This window comes from Sabethes cyaneus, chromosome 2, assembly GCF_943734655.1.
Source record: "Sabethes cyaneus chromosome 2, idSabCyanKW18_F2, whole genome shotgun sequence".
Lineage (NCBI taxonomy): Eukaryota > Metazoa > Arthropoda > Insecta > Diptera > Culicidae > Sabethes > Sabethes cyaneus.
This window is the reverse complement of record NC_071354.1, coordinates 67,446,171-67,457,864: the sequence shown is the minus strand read 5'-3', so window position 1 is coordinate 67,457,864 and position 11,694 is coordinate 67,446,171. Positions and strand designations below refer to the sequence as shown.

Genomic DNA, 11,694 nt, shown 5'->3' with positions numbered 1-11,694 from the left:
TCCTTCTTCTATTTTGCAGAGCATAAACCTCGGTAGCTTTGCGCAGTCGCTTATTAAGGCGGAACCGAAAGTGGCTAACGTTATTGTGTTAGTGCGACAAACATTGTAATGGACATCTCATGTGTTCGTTAAAAACCTAAACGTTTATTTGAATATTGCATTAGTATTGGTAATATATGTCAAATAGCGGAGCTTGCAAACATAAACAGCTGATCCGCAGCCAACCGCACTGACTACAAACATCCCGAAAAAGGGTTTGTTTTCTTTATCAAGGCATTCCGATTCGATCAAAATTAACAGCAGCAACTGAATAATGCGTAGGATCACTAGGATGTTTAATTAATCCGCTTGCATCGGATTGCGTTTTTGATTCCTGTGTTTGCGTTTTGTTTGTTTATTTCACTCTAAGCTCATCGATGCGGCGAAAGTTGAAAGCTCTTTAAAAGCTCATTGATGTGACGAAAGTTTGATACTGTGTTGCTGCTTTTTCCGAAATCGCTAGTGCAACGAAATATGTGCGTAACCAAATATCTATTAACTAATTCCAAATTATACATTGGTCGCTTTTATGAACACGTAATGATCGATATGTTCAGTTAAATTTATTTTCCATTAGCAATTATGTTTTGCTGAGCGTTTATTGATACACAGCAGATCGATAAATTGAATTACAAGTTTTAGGACATTATAACAGCGCTGGAAGCACTGATTACGTGGCGAAAGCGTGCTCTGCCAATACAGATGCATTTTTAAGGCGCAAAACAATACATGCTTCGAATGGTAGCCATTTATCCAGCCATCTTTGAGCCACTTTCGGTTTCCCCTTAAATGGCTGTTCTCACCTCATTTCCGGCATGATTTGGATCTATGCGGACCTTGACAAATTCGCACCTAATTCACCGTCTATTCTCCATGTAGTTTTATGGCATTGTTCGAGATTCACAACTTAGTTCTTTGTGCCTATCTACTCAAAAACTTACTACTTCCCCCTCCATTTCCTGTTCTCCCACAACTACCATCAGGTATTATTTCGGGAGAAAAGCGTGTCTTTACTTTTCGAGACGTGAACCGGTATGGGGATGGCGACCAACTCTCGCGTCACTTTTGATTTCGTCCAATGTAACAATTCCACCATATTGAGAAAAACGAGATCGAAGTTCTTCGAATTGAACTTTAAATTGTTTCAAAATGAAATAATTTTCAGTCATTCACTCAACGTGGTTGATGAATAATAACTGTTGGGAGGACCACCCTACGAACCAACTGCACACCACCTGGATGTTGGTCGACTCATCGTCTGACACACCCTGTCAGAGCGATTGACGTCTACCGCTGTCAGCCGATAGCAACATTAGAATTGCATACCAGAACATACACGACTCGCATTTAGTGAAAACCACACCGCATTCAATCTCTGTAATTTTAATTCGGTTAATAAAGTTTTAATTTGTTTGTTGTATAAAACCATCGGCGATTCATTACAACAAAGTGGCGACGAGGATTTTCAGTACCGGTTACGCGAAAATTAGTTTTTCCGTCGCGATACAACCAGTTTTGTCGGTCGAATAAATTCCGCGTGGGAAAAGTGAAAAGTTGAGGTTAGCTCAATGCAGGATCCAGTACAGGCGAATGCTAACCAGATGCTGATGCAAATTCTGCAGCAGCAGCAACAGTTGATGGCGCAACTCACTCAGCAGGTTTCAGCTACTCAGCTGGCCATTCAGAGGATGTCAAAGGACGAAACCATTTTGGATTCGCTTTCTAGTAACATCACCGAGTTCGTCTACGACCCGGAGCAGGGCTGTACATTCGACTCTTGGTATGCGCGATATGAGGATTTGTTCGACAAAGACGCGGAAAAACTGGATGATGCAGCAAAAGTCCGGTTACTTATGAGAAAACTGAATCCACCAGCACATGAGCGGTTTACCAGTTTTATTCTACCTAAACTGTCGAAGGAGCTAACGTTCAGTGAAACAATTGCAAAATTAAGAACGATTTTCGGATCTCCAGTTTCGGTGTTTCACCGCCGTTATTTGTGCCTTCAGACGACAAAAGACGATGCCGATGATCTTGTGTCGTATTCGTGCAAAGTAAATAAAGCGTGTGTGGATTTTAAGTTGCGAGACCTCTCAGAGGAACAGTTCAAATGTCTCATTTTTGTGTGCGGTTTGAAATCACCCCGTGACTCAGATATTCGCATGAGGTTGATAAACAAACTAAATGAGACAGAAGACATCTCTCTGGAAAAAGTAGTGGAAGATTGTAAAACGTTACTGAACCTGAAGCAAGACAACAGTCTTGTGGAAAAGCAGCAATCGCTCAGTGCTGTGAATGCCGTTCATAAAGAGCGGCCTCCAAAACCATACAATAAACAAGGTGGCGGGGGGACAGTAAATAACAATCATCCCAAAACCCCATGTTGGTCGTGTGGGGGAATGCATTTTTCTGCAGATTGCCCATTTCGGGAACATAAGTGTCGCGAGTGCAAGAAAAAAGGTCATAAAGAAGGATATTGTGCCTGTTTTTCGTCCGACAACAACAGTGGCAGTAGCAAGAAGAAAAAGAAGAAGTACAGTGGGAAGAACAAAGATGTGAAGATAGTGTCAGTGAAGAACATCAGTCAGCAGAGGAAGTTTTCCGAAATCGAAATCAACAAGATTGCAGTTCGGTTGCAGATCGACTCAGCGTCGGATATTACGATCATTTCCGACGAATGTTGGCGGCAAATCGGACAACCTCAAGGAACAACACCCTCCTGCAACGCCAAATCTGCTACTGGAGGATCAATTGATCTGGCCCGGGAGTTTTGGTGTGATGTAAACATCGGCGGCAAATCGAAAAGATGCTTGTGTCGTGTAGCTTCACCCAATCTCGATCTGAACATTCTGGGATCCGACTGGCTTGAGCTTTTCGGATTATGGGACGTTCCTATCAGTTCGTTCTGTAACAAAGTCACCAACCGACAGCCCCGCACGGATGATTTTCTGCAAGCCCAGTTTCCGAAAGTTTTCTCAAGTGAAATGGGACTCTGCACGAAGACAAAAGTTCGACTGACGCTGAAGGGAGATCCCAAACCAGTCTACCGTGCAAAGCGTCCAGTTGCGTACAGTGTTCAAGGTGCGGTAGAAGACGAACTTCAACGGCTGCAAACATTGGGAATCCTCCAACCAGTCGATCACTCAGATTGGGCAGCACCGATCGTCGTTGTGCGGAAACCGAACGGTAGAGTCCGCATATGTGCCGATTTTTCGACGGGTCTCAACGATGTGTTGGAGTCGAACCAGTGTCCGCTTCCGCTACCAGAAGACATCTTTACCAAGATGGCCGGATGTAAGGTCTTCAGTCATATTGACCTATCCGATGCCTATCTCCAAGTGGAAGTGGACCCCCGAGATCAACCTCTCCTGACAGTCAACACCCACAAGGGTCTATTTCGCTATACTCGCCTCACGCCTGGAATCAAGTCAGCTCCGGGTGCTTTCCAGCAGATCATGGACGCAGTGGTGAGTGGCATCGGAAGGACCTGTGGTTATTTGGATGATGTGCTAGTGGGAGGACGTACGAAACAAGAACATGATCTGAATCTGAAACAAGTGCTTCAACGTCTGGAAGAATACGGATTTACAGTGCGAATTGAAAAGTGCAGGTTCAACATGGAAGCAGTGGAATATTTAGGGCAAATCTTGGATGGTGATGGCATCAGACCCGATCCGGGAAAAACTTCAGCTATCGCTACCATGCCGCCGCCTCAAGATGTTCCGTCACTCCGTTCATATCTTGGTGCCGTAAATTATTACGCAAAGTACATTCCGGAAATGCGAAAGTTACGGTTCCCGATGGATCAACTCTTGAAATCTGGCGCAAAGTGGATTTGGTCGGATTCATGTCAGCGATCATTCAACCGATTCCGTGAAATTCTACAGTCACCGTTAGCGCTCACGCACTACAATCCAACCATGGAACTCATAGTGTCAGCGGATGCGTCAAACTACGGAATTGGAGCGCGAATTGCCCACAAGCTGCCAGACGGATCAGTGAAGCCGATATCGTATGCGTCAAGAAGCCTCACACCAGCCGAGTCGAACTACAGTCAAATCGAGAAGGAAGGGTTGGCGTTGATCTTCGCAGTAACACGGTTCCATCGGATGATCTTCGGACGACATTTCGTTTTGGAAACGGACCACAAGCCATTGCTAGCTATCTTTGGTTCGAAAAAGGGCATCCCAGTGTATACAGCCAACAGACTGCAGCGATGGGCGTTAACTTTGTTGCTGTACGACTTCAGCATCAAATATGTCAGTACGGATAGTTTCGGCTATGCAGATATCCTGTCCCGTCTGATCAACACCCACGTCCGTCCAAACGAAGACTACATCATCGCATCGATCGAACTGGAAGAAACCATGGAAGACATCGTCAAGCAGTCAGTGAAAGTTCTCCCAGTTACGTTCAAGATGATTCAAACTGAAACAAGGTCGGATGCAGTCCTGAAACAGGTGAAGCAGTTCGTCCAAACAGCGTGGCCGTCAGATCAGTCCACATTCAACGATCCACAGTTACAGCAGTTCTATCAGCGGCGTGACAGTCTCTCAGTTGTTTCCGATTGTCTCACCTACGGGGAACGACTAGTGATTCCAACGAAATTCCAAGATCGAGTTCTACGCCTTCTACACAAGGGACACCCAGGAGTAGAAAGGATGCGGTCCGTAGCACGTAACTACGTCTATTGGCCTGGAATCGACGAGCAGATCACTCAACGTGTTCGTTCCTGCGTGGAATGTTCGAGAGCAGCCAAGACCAACAGTAAAACCAACCTGGAATCTTGGCCAGCACCAGAAAAGCCTTGGCAGCGGATACATGCAGATTATGCTGGACCTGTTGACGGCAATTACTATTTGATTGTTGTTGATGCTTTCAGCAAATGGCCAGAAGTCATCTCTACCAAGCGTATCACAACATCTGCAACTGTGGCCATGTTTCGGAAGATCTTCGCCAGAAACGGATTTCCGGAGACATTGGTGACAGACAACGGTACGCAGTTCACCAGTGAACAATTCGAAGTTTTCTGCAACAACCGTGGCATCCTGCATCTGAAGACGCCACCATACCATCCACAGTCGAACGGACTCGCCGAGAGATTCGTCGACACATTCAAGCGAGGACTTCGGAAAATCACGGCGGGGGGAGAGGCACTCGACGAAGCAATCGATACTTTCCTACTGTGTTACCGTTCCACTCCATGTCGTAGCGCACCTGAAGGGAAGTCGCCTGCGGAACTACTACTGGACAGGAAACTACGAACAGGAATGGATCTACTGAAACCGCCAACTTCGTACCACAAGCAAGCTGAATCCAAGCAGGAAGATCAATTCAACCGGAAACATGGCACGAAAGCACGAAACTACGATGCCAAAGATCTGGTTTGGAATAAGGTTTACCGAAACAATACCTGGTCATGGGAACCCGGTCAAATTCTAAAACGGATTGGACGAGTTATCTACAATGTGTGGCTACCTGGTAAGCGGGATCTTGTGAGGTCTCATGCGAATCAACTGAAAAGGCGGTATGAGTCAGAACAGCCGGCAACACGAGTACAACAGCAGTCTACGCAAATTCCGCTAACCGTACTTCTGGAATCCTGTGGTCTACGTGAATCTACAACAACCGAACCAGCAGAACCAGAGTCAGCCGAACCGTCGCAGTTAGATTTGTATAATGAACCACAGTCAGCGGTTCCTCACCAAGCACCTGTGCAAACTCCAAGAGCTACTACTCAGCAGCAACAAAGCCAGCTTCGCCAGTCTTCGAGAGCAAGAAGACCACCCGTGAGGTATGAGCCGTACCATCTCTTCTAAGAGGGGGAGGTGTTGGGAGGACCACCCTACGAACCAACTGCACACCACCTGGATGTTGGTCGACTCATCGTCTGACACACCCTGTCAGAGCGATTGACGTCTACCGCTGTCAGCCGATAGCAACATTAGAATTGCATACCAGAACATACACGACTCGCATTTAGTGAAAACCACACCGCATTCAATCTCTGTAATTTTAATTCGGTTAATAAAGTTTTAATTTGTTTGTTGTATAAAACCATCGGCGATTCATTACAACAATAACATTCAATATTTAACGGAGATTTTAAAAATCTAATTAAAACTAAGCAGTTTTGGTTTATTATGGAAAAAGTTACATTGGACTGTTTACCATCTCATGCTGTACTTTGGACGGTTTTATTTTTCCAGGCTCTTGCACATAAATTAAGCGAGATCACCGTAAAATACGTGCGTTGCCGTGCTACGCTATTTTCGAGGTTATTTTTCAATATTAGACCGCTTGTTTCACTTAAAATGCATAAATAATGCGAAAAAAAACTTTCACTTGCTAAACGTCCAATGTACAGATTGGGTTTGTTTTGATTTTTTTTGCACTTTGGACATCAGATGAGAACGACCGAAGTAACAGTCAGTCATTCGTAATTCGAATGTGCACATTGGACATTTTGATAATGCTAATTTTTTCATCTCAAAATAATTCTATTTGGGCAGGTGTTTTTGTATAACATAGAGTTTAAAAAGAGCAATAATTTGTTGTGATAAACCGGATTTGTTTACAATTGTTACATTGGACGAAATGAAAAGTGACGAGAGAACTTGTCGTGCACCCTTTACAGCCACCCTCGCAGAGTTTCCTCATATGAGTGTGCGTTTGTATATGTTTGAGGGTGCGTGTATTTTATGTGGATGTGGAGGCCTGCCGTATCTGAGGAGCAGCTTATCACCTAAAAGGAGCGGCTGAAAGACCTGGTAAAAAACTTCTTTTCGGCGAGTCGAGGTCATAATGCTAACGAGACCTACTTAAGACTGGACAACAACGACTGGCAATGGATCAGGTACTCTATGTCCCCTGATACGGAAGTAAGCGAGGAAATCAAATATTGCTGATTACAAGGAAGATTTTCCAATCAATAAGTGCGCAATCACTCTTCGGAGAGTGCCTATAGAATGTAACGAAAAAGTGCGCCGAAGGTACCGAAACGATGCAGGATCGCACTTTTATGAGCGATTTCGCACTTTGGATGGTGCAATTGTTTTTGCAATCAACAATATATCTTTTATGCCAAACTCCAGAGTGGAACTGGTAGTACGAACAAAGCATCGAGCGTAGTTGCTTGACTATTGCCACAAATCTATATATATAAAAGTGAGCGTGAGCATGTTTGTATGTTTGTATGTTTGTATGTTTGTATGTTTGTATGTTTGTATGTTTGTATGTTTGTATGTTTGTATGTTTGTATGTTTGTATGTTTGTATGTTTGTATGTTTGTATGTTTGTATGTTTGTATGTTTGTATGTTTGTATGTTTGTATGTTTGTATGTTTGTATGATTGTATGTTTTATGTTTGTATGTTTGTATGTTTGTATGTTTGAATGTTTGTATGTTTGTATGTTTGTATGTTTGTATGTTTGTATGTTTGTATGTTTGTATGTTTGTATGTTTGTTTGTTTGTATGTTTGTTTGTTTGTATGTTCCACCATAACTCCAGAACGCCTTAACCGATCTCCATCAAACTTGGCACACATGTTCCTTGATATAAGAGAATCATCACTGGGGAGTTGACAAAAGAGGGAGGGAGGGGGGGGGTTCATAACAGGGGGGAGCCCTTAACTCCGAAATGCGTTGACCGTTCTTTATCAAACTTGGCACACATGTTCCTTGACATAAGAGAATCAGCACTGGGTGGTCAACAAAAATGGGGGGAGGTTCCCTAACAGGTGGGGGATGGTCCCTAACAGGGGGGGAGGCCATACCTCCGAAACGGCTTGACTGTTCTTCATCAAACTCGGCACACATGTTCCTTGACATAAAAGAATCAGCACTGGGGGGGGGTCAACAAAAAGGGGGGAGGTTCCCTAATAGGTCGGGGAGGGTCCCTAATAAGGGCGAGGCCATAACTCCGAAACGCCTTGACGCCTTCATTAAACTAGGTACACATGTTCCTTGACATAGGGGAATCAGAACTGAAGGGGTTGACAACAGGGGGACCGAAATGTTTGGACGGTTCTCCCATAAATAACGGTAGGATAAAACGAGGAGATGACCGGAGGTTGCTGACGAGAAGGGGGGAGTAACGCCCATATGACTGTAACAATTTATCGTTGCAATAGAAAAAATCAGAATACGAAACACTGAACTGCAACGATTGCAGCTGTAGATTTGTCAAGTGTAATTATGCACCGAATCAAAGTACCCTGTATAAAAAGTGTTCGATCATTCTGTTTGAGTCATCATTCAAATAGCGTGGAGTTCATCTAAGAACACCATGTTTTTCCCATGGTCAACTTTATGTGGCATGTTCCAGAGTGGGCTCAGCCAATAATTTGTGCATACCTGCTCCTGATGGTGAAACTAAAAACATTGTTTACAAACAAGTTTTGTCTTGAACTGAGATGAAAGGAATGACAGGTTTTTTGTATCCATGGAAGAAACACTGTTGCACCTTCTACTGTTTTTGAAAAGTACAATAACAAAACTATTCATTACCTATGGGTGGGGTGACCATTGTTAGTGGAAGGTGCAAATAGAATAAATGTCTTTGTTTCTCTTTCTTTTTAGGGGTTTATAGGTATTTCCGTAAAGAAAACAGATGTGTAAGTGGCCGGGTAGACAAATGAGGAGGAGCTGACAAATTGGGAGGAACGTTCAAAAGAGAAACAAGCGTTATATTTTTGCATTATAAGCATTTCTGTTACAATAACTGATGTACAAGTGGCTGTGAGATAAAGGCGCCCCGAGTAAGACCGGGCACTCAGCTAGTCTACTGATAATGCTGTCATTTTTTCCTGTACAGGCTTAATAAACGTAGGTTTTAAGGAAAAACTTGGTCCATTGCAGTTTTTTTTCAACGTCATCCGAAATTTACAATCGAAAAAAAAAAATTTTTTTTTCACCCGGATAATCGAGTCCGACTTGTAGTAGGATTAAATTTGTGATTTTTTGTCAGTTTAGCTCTTAAAACAAATATTTTCCGGGTAAAATAAACGATTGTATAATTTTACAGCAATTTTCATGTATATTTAGAACTTGATTTGAAAAACAAAACCAGTGCATTGAAAGCAGCACTTCGTTAAGGTTATATTGATGTAGTGTGCATCCCAAGAAATAACTTTTTTTCCGAACGATTGGATAGTTACATCCTCATGAGACATCAATATCCAGCTATTCTAACCTTCGCAAACATTATCAACAAAATGCAAAGCAAAATTTTTGAGCGTATGGAAGTTTTCTTGATCAGTGCCGTGTTTCAACAGCAAAAAAATCTTGAATTTATCAAAATATTCACCGTCCATCATCCGAGGACAGAAATGGTTCTTGTGGAACGTGTTGTTCTGTGATGTTGTTGCCAATTTAATTTACGACCGCGAGTTAATTATTTCAATCTAATTGTTCCATTTGTTTGGTATTATGGTAATATTAACGTAACACTTAAAAACAGTTTTTAGTTGAAATATAAAGCTGTGCAGCTCCAAGCTACGAATGTTGTTAGGTCCAAAGAGAAAGAACTTTGAACGTTATTAAAAAGCTACAAAAGTACAGCAGAATTTGAAGTCATTAGCAAATTAGAGTCTGTTGCTATAATTTACAACGATTCTTAACGAAGTTGCATACGACATGAACCTTTCAGGTTTCAGATTTTGACTTTGAGAGTATAGTTGATGAAGCATTCGAAATTGACTGTATAAAAATTGTTTTAAGAGATTGTGTCGCTAGAAAGCCGTCGAAATCTGCGTTGAGTTGCTTCAAACCAGCAGTCGGTCCAAGAGTTTGTCCAACTTACTGGAACGGAGGCTGGTTTTGTAGTTTAAGGTCCAACGAATTGGTTTCAGCAGGAGAGCAAAATGCGCCTAATGCAAGGCTAAGCGACCGGGTAGTGAGAACAAAGCGTACATTTATTAGTTAATTTGTTTTTCAAATTACAATAATACACTTAGAATGTTTTTCTTCAGTAATACTTAGAGAAACCAACAGTCTAAATGACGGGATATAAAAATATAATAAAAACACATCCTCATTAATATATTAATAAATTGACAAAGGACATAGCGTTTTCATAGTGTAGCATTCAATTTGATGAATACTAAATTGGATGGAAGTTTTATGAGCTTGTAACTATTGGGTAATAACATTTCGATTGGGATCAGGCGAAACAAATAAAAATTAATTATTTTCAATTATCGACAATAATGATTTTATTTACTTAATTTTTGTTCACAAGACATTAGCTAGTAATACTATAAATTTCTTTGTTAAATTAATATACAAACCTTGAAGACTAATAGGGAAGCATTCGTGAATGATGAATGCTATTTGCTTACATATTCAATAACAGATTTGCATAGCAGTTGTTCGAGTTAGAGTCAAATTGGCCAAAATATCAATAGACATTCGGATTGAAATAGGAAACTATCCAATCAAGTACATTTTCCCAAAAAAAAAGCGCTTGGGCTTATTAATGCCAAATATTAAACTACACAATCTCTAGAGAAATTTAAAAATATTTATTACGTCCCTTCAGTTAAAGTTGAAAGCTCACCAGATCTCAGCACCATCTGAACAAAGAGAGAAACATCTTTCTTTTTGTTATGACATTTCTTTAACAAAAGGGAACCTAAACTGTGAATCTTATTTTTATTTCGACTTAACAAAAGAAAGCACCTGAACGATTTTTGATACAAGAAATGGGTCAGGATGTGATGAACCGCGGGTGTCTCCCATCGAAGCTAAACACATTTCAACGAATCAGTTTCTTTATCTTCCAAAATAAGCGGATTACTCATTGAAAACCACCAGCCCGAACGAAGCAAAACAATTTGATAATCCGCCGAGAACATCATTTTGCAATCGCTATTATAGAGAAATAAAAAATAACCGGTGAACGTTCTTTTCGATTGGTAGCGGGACGGGACTCAGGTGTTGTGAACAAATAAAAATATCAACACTTAACTTAAATGAAACTCAACTCTCGGCTCCCGCCGGTGACCTGTTGCGCGATGACGGATTATCGACTACGTTGACAATTTTTGAAAGTGAGATTACTTTGCAAAATCTGCTCTTTCCTTCCTACTCTTACTTATAGTAGTCAACAATGTATTAAGCATATAATCGAACTCCAGGCAGCAGCGGCACATTGCCGTCGTTGCCGCAGTCGCTGCTGTAGTATCAAATTTCGGCGACAGTACCGACCAACCAAACCAGGTGGTGGTAGTGGCGTCTGGTGATTAAGCTGCTAATTTCACAAGAAAAACACCATCGCGATGGTGTTCCTTTCTGCAACGCACGCCATTTAATAATAAAAAAATAGGTGTTGTGCACGAAAAACTACTGATAGGCACCGGCGAGATTCGAACTCGCGATCTCCTGTTTACTAGACAGGCGCTTTATCCATCTAAGCCACGGCGCCGTTCTACGCAACGGGTCTTTCATAGGCGACACGTTCGTTTTTATCTCCCATAACCACTACTGATAGTTTGTTCTGTCACCGTAGAAGGAAAGACAATATCCTTTCTCTTGTGAAGCTGTGTACTTCTTTCGCTCCTCCGCCGCACCACCACTGCACCGGATAAATGGCACAACCGATAGGGGCTCCTACCGTCTGCCAGAAAATATCAACATTGCAAAAAACAACCGCAT

General features: G+C 42.1%; 1 protein-coding gene and 1 non-coding gene across 2 annotated transcripts; one reads left to right on the top strand and one right to left on the bottom strand.

The window, feature by feature from the left end:
- The first annotated feature begins 1,607 nt into the window (after nucleotides 1–1,607).
- Nucleotides 1,608–5,858, top strand: LOC128735527 (uncharacterized protein K02A2.6-like). Its single transcript, XM_053830010.1, has one exon. The coding sequence runs from the start codon at nucleotides 1,608–1,610 to the stop codon at nucleotides 5,856–5,858; it is 4,251 nt and encodes a 1,416-aa protein (XP_053685985.1).
- A 5,532-nt stretch (nucleotides 5,859–11,390) lies between these two features.
- Nucleotides 11,391–11,464, bottom strand: Trnat-agu (transfer RNA threonine (anticodon AGU)). The gene has a single exon. It is a non-coding gene; the product is annotated as a tRNA-Thr (tRNA).
- Nucleotides 11,465–11,694: the final 230 nt, after the last annotated feature.